The sequence below is a fragment of the Desmodus rotundus genome, chromosome 10, assembly GCF_022682495.2.
Source record: "Desmodus rotundus isolate HL8 chromosome 10, HLdesRot8A.1, whole genome shotgun sequence".
Lineage (NCBI taxonomy): Eukaryota > Metazoa > Chordata > Mammalia > Chiroptera > Phyllostomidae > Desmodus > Desmodus rotundus.
In genome coordinates, this window is record NC_071396.1 from 15,697,614 (window position 1) to 15,718,344 (window position 20,731).

Sequence of the window (20,731 nt, forward strand, 5' to 3'; positions counted from 1 at the left end):
GAAAAATGGGAAAAGTAAAAGCCCCTGCTTGTTAGTGTGGCCATGCAGTTTAAACAAGGTAATGTGTGTGTGGAACGCTGAAATAATTCCTGGCACATGCAAAGCATTCAGTAAATGTCAGATGTTGTAACATTTTTTATAGTACTATCCTTTGTTGCTCTCACTCTAGACCAGTAAAAAGCAAGCTAAGAGCAGAGATGGTCTGCTGGGGTCATCACAGTGTCCCTGGGGCTTAGAAAAACCTTGCACTTGAAAAAGTAAGCTCCCAGGGAACATTTGAGAATGCGTCCACTATCCATACCCACCTGTCTCACATTTTCCCTCTTCTGGTATTTTCTCCCCTTAAGAGCAGAGATTCTGTTCTACAGGAACTAGGATACTTTGAAGCTCCATGCAGTTACTCTACGTAGATCCTCTCATCCCCCTGAGATTATTAAAACCTTTGTAACAGGACCATTTTTAGTTTTGTCAGTCCAGGCTGAAAGAGTAATTGGTACGATGACGCCCTCTACAGGTAGAAGGCAGAATTACAGTGGCCCACCTCAGGCTCCTGACCATCACTCTGCACAGGGGAAATGGGAAGCCCCATTTTCTCTGGCTTCTCCAAGCGGTCTCTGCGCGGACTTTCTCTACAGTGTATCCTCATGGGGGCCAGAGCTCTCGCCTGTTTTGTTCAAAGCTGTACACCATCACCCACATCACAGCCTGGAACATAGTAGGCATTTAGTAAATATTTGTTGAATGAATAAATAAATGAATAAACAAATAACAATTTTCTTTCTCTTTCTCCCAAGATGTCCCTGAAAGCTGGGGGCCACTATTAACAGAAAATATTGGTCATTTGCTTAATTGTGTGCACGGGTTCAGTACTGAGATGAAAAGAGATAATGAGTGAAAATCAAAATTGAAAATCAAAAATATAATTTAATAGTATCAAGTTGCCTATTATAAACAAAAGTAGTAGGCATATGTTTAAATGAAACATTTAAGATGAAAAGAGATAATGAAAATAATGAGTGAAAATCAAAATTGAAAATCAAAAATATTTAATAGTATCAGTTATAAACAAAAGTACACATACGTTTAAGTGAAACATATAGTTAAGGTAAAATTTTAAAAGGCTTCAAAGTCATTAAGCAGTGCACTCCAGCTATAAGACATATGTGTTTCGTTTTTATTATTTAAACTTCTTATCACTGCTAATTCATGGATGCTCGCTCTATGAGGAAGAGACACCTCACAAATAGAACACTTAAAAACTCAAACAATGGGCCTCTCTGTCGCATCTCACTAGAAAAAAAAATAACTTTATATAAACTTCTATACCCAACAAGGCTTGTGAAGGGACTTTTTACTTACAAAAATACGTGTTATCATTTTCTTTTAAACAGAAATGTCTCCAGCGAACGTAATGGACAATATACCTAATAATCCCATGCATTCCTTTCCCTTTGTGGTTAACACAGCACTCCAGTGTCCCGTCTGCTGCAACGCTACCCTAAGTCCTGTGGATCAGAGATACCTGGTATTTTTTATTTTCATTATGGACATGAGCAGTTGGGATCTTAGAGAGGCTAAATGACTCGTCCAAAATCACGGTTAATGAAGCCGCCAGATCCCTGGATCGCAAAACGTGTGGATGTTGCGGTCTTAGTGATTTTTTCAGTGACCTCTGTGAAACAACTTTGTCAGAACATCAGTGTTCAGGTAACAGACCCCCTCACACAGCTTTAGGACGTTGAAAGGAAGACACCAATGTCCGAATTCACTTCCTATTTAATTAGACATGTGGTCCGGAAACTGTGACTTTGCACCTCTAATTCTAAGTCATATCAAAGTCAAATTCTAAATGACCTTTCTACACAGCTACTTTATAGTCAGAGTAGTACATTAGGCCTTCTCAAACTTTCTTCTCCTTAGTGCTGTAGAATCCTATGGAATTACTGTTTGTTTGACCCTCCAAGTCCATCCAGTTGTCTCATTTTAGTCTCCCAGAAACCTGCCGCAGAGAGATATATTTAAACTTGAAATCAAAATTAAACCCTTGGTAATGGAGACCATCTTACACAGAACTCCAGGGATGGCTGTTTGCAGCTGGTATTTTTACTATTTGTGGTAATACAGAAAATTAAAACAAGGGTTATGTTATAAATGACTCCCACTTTGTACCTGGGCTTAGGCCCACACATAACGCCACGTAGAGCATCTTTGGTGCCTAAATAATTAGGGATTGGTACAAAGACCATTAATTAGCCTGAGCTATACTTCTGACAATGCCTAACTACTCTCATGTGTTGCCGTCTTTGATAAATTGGGACGTTCCCTGGAAACGAGACCCTCTTTCACCCACCTACACCTTCTTCCTTATCCACACCCTGCCCGGTGTTGATACTCTTCTCAAAAACAGTGAAAGTGTCCTTTGTATGTGTCAGCGCACTGTGCTGTGTCTAGACGAGCCTGGTGAGGTGTGAGCCCATGCATTCTGGGCCGTACTGGCTCTACTTTCAACGTGCATCCAGAACACTCCCTCCTCTAGTGGCCCAGCCTTTTCTCTTCTTTCTCCTTACCGAAGAGACTAGGAGAAATCACTTGAGTTTCTTTGACTTCTAAATAACTCCTTCTGAAAAGATCCTGCTTATGTACTCATTCACTCATTCCACGCACACACGTGAAACACCTACTGCATCCCTAGTGCGTCCTGTCTGCACCTTCATTCTGTTTCCTAGGGAGTTAAAGCAAAGTCTGTTATAGGACAGACGGGTGTAGCAAAAGATGCATAACTCCCTTGTGAAGAGTCATCTGAAAAAAAGTGACCCTCCTTTTGCTTTTATTCATTAGTGTGTCTAATGAGTTCAGAAATACAGTTTTCAAAAGGGATCTTATATTGAAAAGAACAAAGATTGAATTAAATGGCCAGAATCAGTATAGCAGGTGGACGCTGATGCAGGAGGCGCTGAGGAAGACTGACTGATGGAACACGTAGTCGGGGCTGGAAATTTGATTCAAGGTATTATTTAATCAGATATTTAGTAGATTCAATCTTTTCCTCATGAAGAGATACCCTCAGGGATACTGGGGATGCACTCCAATCTCTCTTACCAGCTGCTGAAAGTATTTTAGATATTTGTTACAATCACAGATGACCTCTACCATAAGAGTTGTTTTCAAGCGTGAGCACAAACTACGACCATCAGAAACTAACACCTCATGTCCCTTTTGTTTTTGAAATTTAGCTTTTAGTAATTTGGAAAACTAGTCACTGTGAAAATCAGTGGTTTGAAAGCTACCAATATCAGTAGAAAAATACAGTTACCACGGTAGGATGTAGAAAGATGTGTTCTAAAATTCCACCTTTGGTTCCTAGTGTGTGCGGTGATGTGAGCCTCGCTCCATGGCTGGCTCTCCTTTGCCTTGACCTTCAGACAGGAGCCTTAGAAGGGACATCAAACAAATAGCACCAATGTTTGCGGTGGCCTCCGATTTTCTGTGTAAGATACTTCCTCAGTGACCCCAGCCAAACCTCATTATCAAAAACAGCGTGTGGCACAGCTCCGTACAAAGCCGCTATCTATAAGGCGTCCCCCAGAGCTGGCCCAACCGAACGTAAACATCGTCGATAGTCCTCATCCAGTGGCTTCATTCAGCATCTGGAACAGACGGAGCATCTATTGAATTTCGGGAGACTCAGATACCCTCTGTTAGGGAAATGATGAAGATATTCTGGTCGTTGGCACTGGACCACAGGGCTCTGAATGCCTTGATATTTTGGAGAGTCACTGGTACTCCTGAAATAACTGCTTAGTGGCCATGCCGCTGTCTCCGTCCTTTCTCCATCTGCCGTCCATTCTGTACATCTGCTGCTGCCCAGATGGACTTTCTCTGGCAGCCAGGGAGACTCAGTCCTCAGGGAAGTGGATGAATAGGTGGTTGTATGGTAGTTCGATAAGATGTTACACTCTTTCCTCTTCTAGTGGCAAAACGATTGATTGACGGTCGGCCCTTACGAAATGACGTAAAGAAGATGCCAAGAGGCCTTCAGGTTCCATTACTAGATGGTTTCAGTTTTAGCAGAACGAGGAAATCATGGAATGTGCCAACAATGGTCCCCTCTTCGTGCAATTCCTTTGTACAAAATGGTGTCATTTGTACAGCTAGATGTTTAAGGTCATCCTCTGTCTTATTCGAAAGGCTTTCTCTTTCTCCCCTTATTTTTTGAGGAAGCAGAAATTGTGACAATTATTTAATAAAAATAAAGACGTGGTTACAAAGTTTCTAAACTTGTTTATTTTCTTATAAGTACCATAAAAACCACTATGTTTTTATTTCAGTGATAATGTTACAAATGATTATTTTTATCTAAAAAAGGTAAATAAAGGAAATTCCAACTTTTGGAAAAAATGTCAAAGACCAATATGTCTTGATTTGTAATACTGTATTTTTGTATTTTTAGCGCCTCAGTGTTAATTAGCAGGCAGGAAGTGATTGATTTCTCTTTATTTTTCCCTTTCAGCGGTTTACCTCTGCAAGAGAACAATGCAGAACAAGGCAAGGCTGGAGCTAGCAGACTATGAAGCTGTGAGTACTAAGGACATTCTGGCAAAGAAATCATAAAATGAGCAGGAGTAAGGCCCATGGCCATTTCGGGGCACTGGGTTAACTTTTTCCATTCGTGGGTGACAAGGGTCAGATTCCCAAGGGATCACCTAACGTAAGATTAATAAATCTCTGACTTACTTGCTTTCTTTCACTCGCATCGAAAACAATGAAATTCTTAATACACAGACTCAGAATAGAAGGGGGAAGCATATTTTACTTGCAAAACTGACTTAGATGTGAAAACTTTACATTTATACTTATACATACTGAAGCTATGCAAACAGAGAATTAAAGAGCATTTATAATGGGAAAGTGGTTTCCGCAAAACTTTCTGATCGGTTGCCGTCAGTGAGTACAACCGGTCTGATGTAATCTGTTCAGGTAATTTTTATGTTGTGATTTACTGGATTTGAAACACTGTCTAGACATGGGTAGTAAGTGGCCAGGGGTGTATAGTGTTGTCAAGAACCGGACAGGCTGATTGAATCAGTAATAGAAACAGCAAAGTGAGCTCAGGAAAGTCCAGAGCACTGTTTTTATGCAAGTTAATTTTCATATTTCAGATTTTAAGTCGCGGTCTTTAAATTCAATGACTCATAAAAATGCATATTTGTACTAGGTTTCCCCGTTTTTCTCTATGACTGTTAACGTGAGGATTAGCTGTCTCCAGTGGGCATGACGTATTCAGACCAGAGGCCATGCACTGCTTTGGGAATTCTGTACTTCTTTTCTTGGTAAACACCTATGGTAGGTAAAGGCCGGGATGTCTTCCCCTGTGCTGTGTTTTTCAGGAGAGCTTGGCCAGGCTGCAGAGAGCGTTTGCCCGGAAGTGGGAGTTCATTTTCATGCAAGCGGAAGCACAAGCAAAGTGAGTCCTTGTGAGTCTTTTGGAAGATCGGTTCAAGGTGTGGCCTTTTGTTCAGGGAGAGGCACTACAATTAACACATGCCTCCTTCTTTGTTACGATGTTGACAGAGTGGACAAGAAAAGAGACAAGATTGAAAGGAAAATCCTTGATAGCCAAGAGAGAGCATTCTGGGACGTGCACCGACCTGTGGTAAGAAAATGCGCCCCAACATGGTGTCCAGTTCATAATCGCAGCGTTGGACAATGAGGGAGAAATGTGCTAACCCCCTCATTTCTCCCAAGGTCTGCGTAAGTTCGTTACAAAAAAAAATTGCCGCTTCTGCAGGCTGCCACAGAGCCGTTTGGCATGGCTTACTATTTACGTTTTTCTGGATTGATGATAAAAGTGTAAGTCCAAATTTTGTCCCTCCCCTAATATTTTTAAAACCTACTAATAACCTGCTTTGGATGTCAGATTTCATGGGCATCTTAGAGTGTGCTGACTCAAATCAGCTCATACGTTAATGATGTAACTTGGACCTGCATACAGTAACTTAGCTGTTTTTCTTACACAGTGGTGTGAAACCATGTGTCTTAGTGTAACAACTGATGAATGGCCTTGAGTAATACAAGAAAACTCGGTGTAAGGAGTTAAACAATGTTCATGAGGATGCCTGAGAAAGCATGTCTCATCGCATATATTTCTGTTTTGATGCTGTGTCTTTGTCATCTCTATATTTCTTTAAATACAGATAAGGCATTAGGGAATGACATTTACATAAGCATTCTTAGAATCAGTAACAGGTTCACAGCATCAGACAAATCAAGATTGAGAATACCTTAAACTTTTCCTCTTAACTATCAGTTCCTTCAGGTTCTGACCAAAAATGGCCTGTCTTCCAAAAATTTGTTTTTATATACCCGTATTTCCATTTCAGATGGCAGTGCAATTGTTAAAATCTGTTGAGTTTTTTCTTCTTTTGAATTTGCAACAGATTACAACTGAGACTTAACTGGCTTTCCCACTCAAAATTCAGCTTGAGTTTTACTGCCAACAGTGAAAAAGGCCTATACGGTCACATACATAAGTATTGCGAGGATATGAAGCAGGATTTCGCGTGTTTGTTTGTGTTAAGCAAGCTCCAGAAAGTGGTCAACACGTCGTCTCCACATTTATCCACTTTACGCTCTGGACCTCCGGTGGCCCATCTCCAGCCTCGTTCAGCTTTGATGGCGGGCATCCTCCTGGGCAGCCAAGAGGACTCACCCATGCTGGCTCCCCTGCACTGTAAATTGCTCAGTTTTTCTGTAAATGTAAAACTGCTCAAAAATAGTGTCTTTTTTAAAGAGAGCTCAGATACAACTATTTTAAAAGTGAAACAGAGGGAGAGAACCAAGATGGCGGCGTAGGTAGACACACTGCGCCTCCTCGAACAACCAGAACTGACAGAGAATCGAACAGCAAGGGGGACCAACACCAAGGAAACAGAAAATAATCATTCATCCAGACCGGTAGGAGGGGCGGAGACGGCACTGGGGTGGAGAGGACTCGCGTGGCTGTGGCGGGACTGAGACTGGCGGAGTGTGGGACAAATGGCGCAGGCAGTCCGAGCACTAGCAGACCCTGCGGTCCCACATTTGCACAGATAAACCCAGAGGGCCGGACTCAGAGTGGCGGAGAGTGGGGCAGGCAGAGTGGCGGATAGCACATTGCGGCACCACATTCGCCCACAGATAAACCGGACGAACAGCGGGCAGAGAAGCAGACCGCTGCGCAACCCAGGGCTCCAGTTCGGGGAAATAAAGCCTCAAACCTCTGATTGAAAGCGCCCCTGGGGGTTGGGGCGGCAGGAGAGACTCCCAGCCTCACAGGAGAGGTTGTTGGAGAGACCCACAGGGGCCTAGAGTGTGCACAGGCCCACTTACTCGGGAACCAGCACCAGAGGGGCCCAGTTTGATTGTGGGTAGCGGAGTGAAAGACTGAAATCCGGAGGAGAGTGAAGCGGGCGCCATTGCTCCCTCTCGGCCCCGCCCCCACGTACAGCATCACAGCGCAGCGACCAGCATTACCCCGCCCCGGTGAACACCTAAGGCTCCACCCCTTAAAGTAACAGACGCGCCAAGACAAACAAAAAAAATGGCCCAAATGACAGAACACTTCAAAGCTCCAGAAAAAATACAACTAAGCGAGGAAGAGATAGCCAACCTATCGGATGCACAGTTCAAAGCACTGGTTATCAATATGCTCACAGACTTGGTTGAATCTATTCGAAAAACAGATGAAAAAATGAAGCCTATGCTAAGAGAAACAAAGGAAAATGTACAGGGAACCAATAGTGATGAGAAGGAAACTGGGACTCAAATCAATGGTATGGACCAGAAGGAAGAAACAAACATTCAACCAGAAAAGAATGAAGAAACAAGAACTTGGAAAAATGAGGAGAGGCTTAGGAACCTCCAGGACACCTTGAAACGTTCCAACATCCGAATTATAGGGGTGCCAGAAGGAGAAGAGGAAGAACACAAAATTGAAAACTTATTTGAACAAATAATGGAGAACTTCCCCGATCTGGCAAAGGAAATAGACTTCCGGGAAGTCCAGGAAGCTCAGAGAGTCCCAAAGAAGCTGGACCCAAGGAGGAACACAACAAGACACATCATAATTACATTACCCAAGATTAAACGCAAGGACCTACGTCCAAGATTACTGTATCCAGCAAAGCTATCATTTAGAATGGAAGGGAGGATAAAGTGCTTCTCAGATAAGGTCAAGTTGAAGAGGCTCATCATCACCAAGCCCTTATTATATGAAATGTTAAAGGGAGTTACCTAAGAAAAAGATCAAAAATAGGAACAGTAAAAATGACAGCAAACTCACAGTTATTAACGACCACACATAAAACAAAAACGAGAGCAAACTAGGCAAACAACTAGAACATGAGGGTTGTCAATAAGGGAGTGGGAGGGGGAGAGGGGGGTAAAGGGACAGAGAATAAGTAGCATAGATGATAGGTGGAAAATAGACAGGGGGAGGGTAAAAATAGTGTAGGAAATGTAGAAGCCAAAGAACTTATAAGTATGACCCATGGACATGAACTATGGGGGGGGAATGTGGGAGGGAGGGGGTTGGGCAGGATGGAGTGGAGTGGGGGGGGAAATGGGACAACTGTAATAGCATAATCAATAAATATATTTAAAAAAAAAAAAAGTGAAACAGAGGGCATGTCACAGGAGTAATGAGCCCAACAAAATCTCCAGCCACAAGGATACAACAGTGTCATATGGTAATTCCAGCAGATAAAAATGGATTTTATTTGCATAACGTCAGGTCCATCCTTGCAGAAAATCTGCTGGTTCTATCATTGAGTATCTTTGTACGCTCTATAGTCCTGACCTTGAAATTGAACATAATGAAGCCGCCTCATTGGTTTTCTGTTTCATTCAGTGAGCTCAGTTTTCTTTGCCACATGTAATGGATGCATTTTGACCCAATCCGAGTAGCAAAAAGTGGAGTTCCAGGAAAATGACTTGCAAAAATGTTTCTTTATTTCTTTGAAGGATCTAGCTGATACTTCATAATAGAAATATTTTCTCCCCATGAATGTTGTGCTGGGAAACCCTGCCAGTGAGAATAAGCACATCCTCATAAAATTAGAAAAATTCAAAATTCCTTCCCTTAAAGATTGGTTGTACTATTGCAATATGAATACCCCACATGTTATTTTGAGGTGTGGCCATAAATTGAGTGTGTACCTTAAACAAATAAGTACATCAGAAGGTTTCATTGGCTCTGTGGAAAATACTCTTCTAAATATATAATCAATAGAGAATTTTGACCATGAAAAAGTGGAATAAAGTAAGAGCATTTCTTACTTTCTTTGATTTTCTTTGATTTTCAATGAGAAAAAAAGCAAGTGTACCTTCACTGATTTATTCAACTAGTATATCTTTAAAGTGGCATTTATAGAAGCTTGCCGCATTGCAGGCTAAAGACACAAAGTGAGTAAAACGGTACGCATATGATTGAGAATTTCTAGTCCAGGGGCGAGTGGGAAGGAGACTTGACTGCCTAATGACTTAGCCAACGCCATGATGAGCTCTATAACAGAGCGATGCGTATAGTGTTCTGGGAAGTCCGGGAGTAGCTCGAGTAATTGTTTAGTTACAATTATCCTGAGGTGGGAGAGAAAAGACTTAAGGGAACTGAGGGTTTTTTCTTAAAAATGAAAAGCTATCCAATAAAGGGAGGGCACGACTTAAACATGCTGAATGCAGACGGCGTGGTATATGCCAGTGGTTGTAAAGTAACTTTATTTCAGTCCTTTACGTCCACTCTGTGATGCCAGCTCTCCTGAACCTGTATGGTGCAAAAACTGGTATGGGGCCTGACTCCTCTGGTCCCACCTCGGGAGTAGAGTAACAGTAAGCCCAACGCATAGTACTGATTAAATACGCCGTTCCAAGATGAGAGCAAGCTGCAAACCTGATGTAACACTGGGGCTCCTTTTTCCCTGGTTCTGCAGGGGAGGAAGGAGGCAATTGTTGGCTTCTTCTTTCCTTTTCCCCTTGACTATCTTTGCTCCTAATTCCTGTCTCTTTAACCATGGTTTCTGACACGTCCAAGGATGAAGAGGAAGGGGCTGGACAAGTTGGGAGCAGTAGCCTTTTTAGCGGGCCTGCCCGCTCCGATGATTGAGTGCTGGTACTCTCTGCGCTTGACCTTGTGTGAAGCCCCTGCCTCTCGTGGGTGCTTTTGTAGGCCCTTTCCTGACCACCCCCCTGTCTCTGGGGATTCCTTGCTGGCAGCTAACTTTGATTAAGGTGAATGGATCTCTGATTTGGCTAGTTCTTCCTCAGCCCCTAGGGGTCCAGCATATCTACTGTTTTTCTTTGCTGTCTCATCATGCTTCCATGAAGCCCTCCTGGACAGGAACCTGTAGAGACCCCTCCATCTCTCATCTGGCTCTCTAGAAGCCTCGATTCTCTATCCCAGAGAACCTTAGGACTGCACTCAAACTTCAACCCTCCACTTCGTAGACCAGTTCAGCTGCCTCTTGTGCTAGTTGTCTGAGTGTTGTGCGCTTCTTCCCTGGCTTGGGCAGAGATGAGGCAGGGCTCTCTGAAGACCTCTCTCCCACATCCCCTCCGAATCTCCCGACTCCTGATGCATGCATTCTGCTCACTGAACCCCAAAGCCAGAGGGATTGAAGGATTGTCTACTGCACCATTTAGTACCTCCAGCGCAATGTTGATGGAACTGGAGGGAGCAGACATTCTTGCCTTATCTTTGCCCTTATGGGAAAAGAGTTTAGTGTTCTGCCCTTAAGTATAACGTTGGCTGAAGGTTTGTCATGGATGAGTAAGAGGGTTAAGAATTATCTGATTCTTGAACTTCTATTTAAAATTTCCTACCATTTTGCCTGAAATATGCCTTAGCTGAATCTTCCATTTTCAAAATCCTGCTACTTTTGGAAGATACTGGAAGCACATCTATCCATTAACATCAAGTTGAAATTGTGCTTTCACTTGTTCTGTAAATTAAGAAAGTAAACTACCGCTATATTCTATAAATGTAAAAACAGTGCCTTATTTTATGTGTACTATCCAGGTAGAAAAAAAAAGGTTAGCCACATGTAATCAAAATTTAGGATATGCCATAAGATAATAAAATATTTAGGTATAATATTTATTTAAAGAAATAAATATTGTACTTAAGCAACTTGGATTTTATTCAGTAAATGGTTTCGGGGGAAATTGGACAGATATGTGCATAAAAATGAAACTAGGCCACCTTCTTATGCTACACACAAAAATAAATTCAAAGTGGATTAAAGACTTAATTAGACCTGAAACTGTAAAAACCCTAAAAGGAGACATAGGCAGTAAAATCTCAGCCATTGCTCATAGCAATATTTTATCTGATACATCTCCTCAGGCAAGGGAAACAAAAGAAAAAAACAAACAAATGAGACTCTACCAAACTAAAAAGGCTTTGCACAGCAAAGGAAACTATCAATAAAATAAAAAGACAACCCATTGAATGGGAGAATATATTCTCTAATACATCTGATGTGCGTGTAATATCCAAAATGTATAAAGAACTTATAAAACTCAACACCAAAAAACCCCAAAACAATGCAATTGAAGAATGGGCAGAGCACCTGAATAGACACTTCTCCAAAGAGGACAGACAGACGGCCAATAGACATGTGAAAGGATGCTCAACGTGACTAATCATCGGAGAAATGCAAATTAAAACTACAATGAGATACCACCTCACGCCTGTCAGAATGGCCATCGTCAATAAATCAGCAAAAACAAGAGCTGGAGAGGATGTGGAGAAAGGGGAACCTTAGTGCACTGTTGGTGGGAATGCAGACCCGTGCAGCCACTGTGGAAAGCAGTATGGAGATACCTCAAAAAAATTAAAAATGGATCTGCTTTATGACCTAGCAATTCCATTTCTGGGAATTTTTCCGAAGAAACGCAAAACACTAATTCGAAAGAAGATAAACACCCCTATATTCATTTCAGCTTATTTACAATCACCAAGATACGGAAGCAGCCCAAGTGTCCATCAGTCGATGAGTGGATAAAACAACTATGGGACATGTACACAATGGAATACTACTCAGCTGTAAAAAAGAAGAAAATTTTACTCTTTGGGATAGCATGGATGGACCTGGAGAACATTATGCTTAGTGAGATAAGCCACTCAGAGAAAGATATATGAGTTGGCCGCTCATATGTGGAAGCTAATGAAAAAAGCTGAACTAACAAGCAAAATAGAGACAGACTCATAGATAGAGAGCAGGCTGACAGCTCCGGGGGGGTGACTAGGGGGTAGAGGGATGGAGCAAACAGGAAAAAGGACTTATGAACAACAGTGTAGTGATTTCAGGGGTGGTATAAGGGGAACAAATGGTAATGGGAAAAAATCAATAAAAACAAACAAAAATACACAGGTTTTTCTGTCACGGGGCTGTGACATTTGAACCAACCAAGCATCAGTGACCAGATCCGAGCCAAGAGAGCTTTGTCAGCTGTCACGAAACTCATTAATTTCTGGCATTGTCCCCACACTGCAGGCACTCGGCTGTTCAAGCTGTGCCCCTGATCAGATGTACATTTTTCAGCGAAGTACGTGAAGTGCATGCCACGTGAGTCCTTTCTACAAAAACAGGAGGGCGACAAGACATGGGGTTAATATCGGTGGCAATTAAGAACATTGATTAGAACCTCTATTGCAGTTTCTAGTTACAGAAGCTTTTTTACGCTCATCAGATCACTAATTCCTAACAGAGACCCTGTAGGTGGTGGGTAACAACTGTCCTTAGTTTATGAACAGGAGAAAGCAGGGCTCCGAAGCGTTGAGTTTTGTGGACTATCATACAGATAAGAGTCAAATTCTGACTTTTGACTAAAAACCTGCCGGTTGCTCCACAACTCCATGCTCTCTCTATTAAACAGCATGCCATCTTTCTTTGTCACTTTATAACTCACATCAGGGTGTTTTAGTGCATTGGGGCCAGATTTGTGCACACCATTTTTTAAAATTTATTTTGAATTAGTGAAATGATTATGTAGAGAGTGGAAAACGTTTCCCTTCTTCCCCTCTAGGGTCTTTGGCTGGGCTAGTAATTAAATTGACACAGGGAGGTTAACAGGAAAAAAAAAAATTCTGTACATGCAGGAGTCCCATAAAAATAGGAGACTCCTGGGCAGTCAGGTCGTTGGGTCTTGTTTACTATTCTAAGCAAAGGAGAAGGGAAGAAGGGATCTGGGGAGTTTGCAGGGAGCTAAGAAGGGCACAAGTCTGATAGGCAAATCTATGCCACGCCATGCATATGTCTTTTGCATATAAGAAGTTATTGTGGGTAATAAATTTCTTCCTGGTACAGATTCCTGATCCAAGTTTCTTGAAAGTTCAGGGGGAGGTAAGAAGCCCTTCCTGAGTGTGCTGGACTCTGTCGTCAGCTCTAAATAAGCCACCCGCCAAAGTCGTACGTGCAGGGGCAGCTTATTCTGCTCCCCCCCCCCCCAATGAATTGAACTTATCGCCTGTGAGATGGTCTGCATTGCCTTGCACGTCTACTTGATCTCTGAGGCAAGCAAAAGGCAGTAGCTGTCCATTGTCACAGCATCTCGGAGAGCTGACTATTATCCGCCTTGCTAGGCTGCTGGGAAAGAGTCCCCAAGTGGAACACGCTGTGTAAGTGCCGCAGGTGTAGAACCCAGGAATCCCCAGGTCTGATTCTGGTTGAATTAGCAGGTATAGTTTTCTACAGAAGGAGGGTGGGGTGCCTTGAATTTTATCCTGTGTGTGCAATTTGCGTGCATGATTTTATGTGCTCATTGGGAGCTTGTTGACCAGAAAATTAGAATTGACTAGGAATTCCGTCACCAAAAAGGATTTATTCAGGAAAAGGAAAGGGTTTCAATCCACTTGTGATAATGTACACACACAGGACAAGATGAAGATAGAGGAGGGGAAATTATAGAGGGGAAGAGGAAGTTGGCGTTGGTGGGGGTGCTGTTACAACCCTGGAGCTTGGTGGTGGACACTGAATCCTTCCCGTAGGGCTCTTGCGGTGACACAGAGTGCCAGAACTCCTCCCATGAGCCCTAGCTGTTCCCAGACACCCTCCCAAATCATTATGTCCAGATTAAGGTCTCAGTCATAGATATCAAATTTAAATAGGAACGAACATTAATACATTCCCTAATACCTCCCTTGAAAGGTCTCAGTGATACTCCTGTTGTACATTCTGGAATTGTCGTTTTTTATGCGTCCGTGAGAAAGAAACCGTGTTGAAGGCCACAGGAATGATGCGGGTTTGTGTCTTCAACAGACCATCAGCCTCTGCTGTTGGCACCGCCTTCTCTGTCAACAGTCCATGATCTCGTTACTTATCTCTTCCACTGTCCTAGAAAATCCAAACCGTCTTCATCCGAATTTAAATCTCCCTTTTGTGTTATGGGGGGGAAAAAAAAGCATAGCATTCCTGTCTATCATTCTGATCTGTTCCTTTCGACTGAAAATATTTTGATAACGTGGCACTCATGAGCCTCAATGAGTGAAATTGCTCTCGTTCCCTGGCTACATCTTTCATCCGCTGCCCATTCTTCTGATCCTTGAGTAGATTTGGAGATATGGTGTCCTATTATTGTGTAATAGCCGATGCTATTTCTGTAAGCCAGGGGAAGACTGAGAATAAAACTGCTTTCCCTGTCATTAAGTGGGGGCTTCTATAGCCTGTGGGTTGGCAACTTTTTACAGCGATGACCCAGATGTCTGCCCTGTTTTTCTCTGCTATAGTGAGGATGTGGGCAGTGGCTGGGTGGCGCTGGGGATGAGGCCCTGAAGGTCAACAGCCAAGGTTCAGGGAGGTGGGCAGAGAAGAATATTGATCTCGAGTGCGGGCGGTGTCCTGCACCTTCCCTGACGGCCCGGGACGGTGGCAGGAGGGAAGTGCAGTCTCCAGCTCTGACGTGGGTCGGGGCAGGCAGTGCTGCGCATCAGTCCTACCACAGCTGAAATACAATTCTATTTGCCTGTACCAAGGGCCCATAGATCATCTTTTAAATATAGAGAAAGGGAGAAAATGACAGAAAATGTTACCCGTTGAAGAATCTGGAGCAAGAGTCTGTGGAGTCCTTTGAACCGTCCTTGCGATTTTTTCTATGGGTTTGAAATCATATCGAAGTAAAAAAGTGAGAGTGTGCTGACGCGGACCCCGGCCCACAGGATCCTGTGCTGTGGCGGCAATAGACAAATACACACGGCCTACAGAAATCCTGTGGAGAAAAAGGGACTGCGCAGCCGCTCTCTAAGTCAGAGAGAAGGCCCCGAGACCCCCTGGACAGGCTTTTATTGGTTTTCTAGGCACATCACATCAAGGATGGTCCTCATTTACTATGCATAGGTTTGTTTTGGGTGGTTATCTTTTACAGGCAACAAAGGAGAGGATGTTGCTAAATACATCAAAGAAGGATATTTGCAAATGTAAAGGGAAAAGTGGTCCAACTGGTTATACTCCATACTTGGAAGGTTTAGGAAGTTATTTACACAATGGAATTCTACGCAGCAGAGAGAAAGAAGGAGCTTATACCCTTTGCAACAGCATGGATGGAACTGGAGAGCATTATGCTAAGTGAAATAAGCCAGATGGTGAGGGACAAATACCATATGATCTCACCTTTAACTGGAACATCAACAGAAGAAAAAAGCAAACAAAATATAACCAGAGACATTGAAGTTAAGAACAATCTAACAATAGCCAGGGGGGAGTGGGGAGGGGACAGTGAGGCTAGGGCATTACAGGAACTACTATAAAGGACACATGGACAAAATCAAGGGGGAGGGTGGAGGTGGGGGAGGGAGGTGTGTTCATCTGGGGTGGGGTAGAGGGATGGGGAGAAAAGGCATACAATTGTAATTGAATAACAATAAAATTTTTTTAAAAAAGACACTTCAGTAAACATTTGCTGCCTCAATCCACGGTGAGGGAGTTTTAGCAAAAGCAAGCCACATAGTGGTCTAGGTACAATGCAGACCTGATTCCCCACGGGAGAACCTGTCCATGGGCCTGGGTCCTGCCCGCTGAACCTCTCTCCCCACTGGCTTTTCCGAGTGGGGGCTGGGCCACATTTCCCACACGTGGAACAGTTCCCCATAACGCGCACACGCACGCACACAGAGATGGCTGAGCCGAGAAAATGGGTTCGTTCTGCCAATATTCTCACAGGACCAGCAAGATTTCATAGGGAGCAGATATTATTTGGGATTTTTTTTCCTGTTCATTTGCTTTTCCCCAGATACACAAATTGTATTTTAAAAAAACAAAAGCAATGCTGTGTTCTCTTCCCTGCTTCAAATGAACTTTCTCTTTCTGGAGAAACTCATTAAATTAAAATTTCAAACAATCTAAATTAATAAGAGCAAAATAAATCTCTCAAACCCAGAAAGTCCTAGAAAAGAATTCCCCCACTCTGCTTGTTCCCTGTCAACAATTACGTACATACCTCCACACAGTCAAAAACTGGCTTTTCCTAAACAATTTACATTTCGTGATCAGAAACTCCAACATAGAGACATTTGTTATTACATATTTTGAAGAGATAGCAGGTAACCCTTTGCAAAATAAAACTTGAAACTAGGATATATTAGTCTAGAGCCTGATCTGATGTATCTGAGGAATGTTAAACTGAACTGAGCTCAGCACTCTTGCCTTCAGCTCCACCATATAATTAGCCCCCAAAAGGTGCTTATTCACTAATGAAATATGATATCTGGCCTTAAATTCCTCAAGTTTGTTTATTTGTTGTTTTTCTTTCATCCGATGTCATTGAACTTGTTTGTTTTTAATTAGCAACTTCCTCCAATCCTGAGAAACTGAAATCTGAAAATATGGTAAGAAAGACACAGTCCCTTGCTACGGGATTGGTATTCCTGTGTCAACTTGTACTGCTGGTAATGATAGCGCTAATGTGTGCGTCCTGTACTGTCTGGTGTGCAACAAAGCTCACTCCCCACACACGTTATTTTGTACAACAATGAGCTGGTGCCATTGCTGTTACCTTCACTGGGGGCGGGGGGAGGGGGGTGCTAGATAGGGCCCTTCACTCTTTCAAGAAAAGATAGTCCATGATCTTAACTATTTTGTGGTTGTTGTGTTGTTTTATTCTTTTTATACATTAGGCACATTTTAAACAGTGATATAATCCTTTAAGTAGGTAATTATTCCAAGATCTTTTACGTTCTAAAAGTGCCTCAGATGGAGTTATTTTAGAAGAAAGCTCAGCTTGAATGACTCTTTGCATAGAAGTTTTAGAAGAAATCATGAATTCGATGCTGAATTTGACCCGATATTTATACTGTCTTCCAACGTGAAAATCGTTGATATTATACTTCAGGAAAGGTTAGGTTCATGCTGGCTGACCTGAGTGGTTCAGAAGATGCTTATGAAAAATTATTTAATGGCTGTGGTTGGAAAGCAACGAAGTAGTTCGTGATTTAAGAGCTATTGTTATTATCCTTATATAATTTTTGTTGTTTTCCATCTTAGATGCAGATTTTTACAAGTTTTTTTTTTTAATCTTTAATTCCATAATACAGAGCAATGCAGAACACAGTGAGTCCTTCGGAAATGAAGCTTTTTTATTCTATGTCTACAACTCACACGCTTCGTTTTTCCTTTCATTTAATTTTTACTGTGGTGAAATACTTAACGCGGGATCAGGTCTCCAGAGCCTGTTGGTGTTCTGCTTTTTAAGCGGCCAGCCCCCATAAAATCTGACAGCAGTCTGCGTCAGCCGTTCATACTCACCAGCCAGCGGACTGATGATGTCCCGAGGTAAAAACTCTTCGAGTGAAATTTTTACGTGCCAGGAATGTTTCCTTTCAACCTAACTGAAGAACTAGATCATTGGTTTCATGTTCAATGAATGTATAATAATAATGGTAAGCGATGCCCAGCTGGCCAGGAGGCTGTTACACGCACCAGTGTTCCTAAGCGTGCACACCACACACACCAGAAACAGTAAATAAAACCATTTTGTATTTTTAGGGAGGGTTGAGAAAGAACTGTCATGTAAAATCTGTAATTTCTCTCACTCATTTATTCACTTAGTATACATTCCTTAAATGCCTACTAGGTATCAGGAAATTTTAGTTTCTGGCACAAATATTTAAAAGGGCAGGCAAGGTTCCTATATGGGAGGAGCTTACCTTTCGGTGGTGAAAGGTAGAATACACGAACAGATATATAAGAACATTCCACGTGGAGGTAAGTTCTATGATAAAAACAAAAACAAGGTGATTGGATTGGGAGGGACTGGGGACTATTTTAGGCTAAGTCTTCAAGTAGGGGCTCTCTGAGGCCCAGAAGGCAAGGGGTTAACTGTACATCCCCGAGGGAAAGGAAGCTGCTGGTGCAAAGGGAAGAGCCTGGTACAGATGGGAAGCAGAAGGAAGGCCGGTGAGGTTGCGGTGATGTGGGCAAAGGCAAAGAGGTACCCAGTGGGGATGGAAAAGTAGACAGAGACTGTTTCTGTGGCCCCTTGTGGAACATGGTGAAGGGCTTGCCTTTATCCTAAGTGGGGTGACAAGTGTGTTGAAGTTTGGAGAGGGAAGATGTGGCTGTCATTCTAAAGGAGCACTCTGGCCGCTGCTGGGCAGAGAATAACTTGGGAACAACATGGGCAAAGCAAGAAAGGGACAATGGAGACACATCCGAATAACAGAAGCAGCTGGGACCAGGGTGGTAGCAGCAAGGAGAGAGAGAAGCAGATAAAGTTGGGGTATGTTGGAAAGTCAAGTTCATGAGATTTGCTGAGGTACAAAATGAGGGAAAGAGAGGAGTCAGTGATGACGCCCAGGCCATGCTTGACTATCTGGGTGGGGGGCGACGGCATTTCCTATGAAAGGAGTGGATTTCTCTCTTTGGGGGAGATGCAGCCTCAGAATGCTGCCCTGCCACTCCCTTTGGTTAGCTTTCTTCCCACCCCTCAGCACACGGAATGAATTTCCAATTCCCATTTTGTATGTCATCCCTGTTTAAACTAGACTTTCCTGTAAATTTCTGGTGTCATCTACTCTGTTCCACTTAATTAACTAGGAATATTGATGTCCTGATAAGTTTTCCAAAAGATATAATGAGAACTTGCCTACACGTCACTTATCACAGTTTTTATTCTTCCTACCTCCCGTATCCAAAAATCTCATTCTATGGAAAACTCAGCCAAGAAATAAACTCTTGAAAGTCTAAAGCAAAGTATGTGTCAAAAACTCCCACACTCTAACTCCTGTGCTTTGATCGGTCCATTTGCTAAAAGGTGAGACACTGCATTAGAACAGTATTTGTCTGTTTTCCTGACTGCTGGCAGAACTCAAGTGACAAGTTAGAGGGTGGTGGGGCAGTGCTAGAGGCAAGGACATGGAGAGCGGCAAAAGTGACAGCTGACAGGAAGAAGGCACAGGCAGTCTGAAAATGACATAAAATAACATAAAAGCTCAGAAAAAACACTCAGAGCTAGGGCTATCTAGCTAGGACATTGCTATCTGTCTTAAGAGAGGCAAAAATATGTATAGCTCCCAATAATATCCTTGAATCAACAAGAAAAGTTTGCATTACTTTGGAAATAATTTTGTAAGAATTCAGGGATGTTTGTCCAAATGGGGACTATAAAGTTTTGGCTCTTAATGATAAATACATAATCTAGGAAGTAACTTTATGTGAACCCTCTTTTCTGACACCACTAGGTAAGTACATGCTTATCCTTTTCTGCTTTTGGAAATCAAGCTTAATGCAACTGAGCGTGTCTTTGAAATGCATCTTCTTCTTTGGAGAGGTCTTGCTAAGCTGAGGTGTGTGTTACAGGCAGCCTTTCCCTGTGTGTCTGGTCTGTAAAGGGAAGGAAACCTCTTTTTCATTTGGGAACATCTGACTTACGAGCCTCCTGTGTACTTTATAATGCCAGGCTATTGAATTCAGGGCTGCTATTGTAACTTAAAAGTAATTCCAACATAGTAATCATTTTCATGAACTTACTTGCCGTATGTAGCTGTCCCATTGTTATCCATTGTAATGATTATTACGAGCCTTTTGAACTTACTGTGAGTTATTTATACTATTAGGAATTGTATTTGATTCTGTGCACCCTTACAACATACCATTGAATTACCAGTGCTAAAACAATAGTAATGTCTACAAAATTGAAAGTTGTTTTCACCAATTCAGTAACTGATCCTTGACTATGCTTTGGCTCTAAACTCTTACACTGAGGAAGTCTTCATTGTCATCAGGGAGCTGGCCTAGCTTTCAGTCCTTCGTTCCCGTATTCGACAAACACCTTAAGAGTTAAAACCAAACATTTTAAGGCGTGTGATGGTAAAAAAAAAAAAAAAAAAAAAAAAAAAACCATGGGCCAGGAATCCCCAAATTCTGTGTGCGCCAATAACCGGGAGTTGCTGGCAAACATATTTGACAATGACTAGAAGCTGCCGCTGACTGTTCATGGATTGTACCTTTGGTGCGGTGTCTAAAAAGTCATCCCCAAACCGAAAGGTCACCTAGATTTTCTCCTATGTTATCTTCTAAGACTTTTATATTATAGCATTTTATATTTAATTCTATGATCCCTTTTGTTCCTTTTTTGTGAAGGGCATACTAAGTTTTTCAAAATACCCATGCTACCAAGTCCCTTCCCTGCTTACAACCCTCCAGTGATTTTTCAGACCATGCTCTAGGATTTCTACCTGATCCCTTCCCACAGCTCCAGGCTGTTT

The 20,731-nt window shown here is 42.4% G+C and overlaps 1 protein-coding gene across 4 annotated transcripts in view; it reads left to right on the forward strand.

The window, feature by feature from the left end:
* The window catches only part of RGS7 (regulator of G protein signaling 7), a 304,883-nt gene that overhangs the window by 259,018 nt on the left and 25,134 nt on the right, over positions 1–20,731 (forward strand). For all 4 annotated transcript variants that reach the window (XM_053912996.2, XM_053912997.2, XM_053912998.1 and 1 more), the window contains 3 exons: positions 4,511–4,575; positions 5,388–5,464; positions 5,572–5,653. In XM_053912996.2, the coding sequence (XP_053768971.1) occupies positions 4,511–4,575; positions 5,388–5,464; positions 5,572–5,653 (224 nt within the window). The remainder of the gene's footprint in view (positions 1–4,510; positions 4,576–5,387; positions 5,465–5,571; positions 5,654–20,731) is intronic.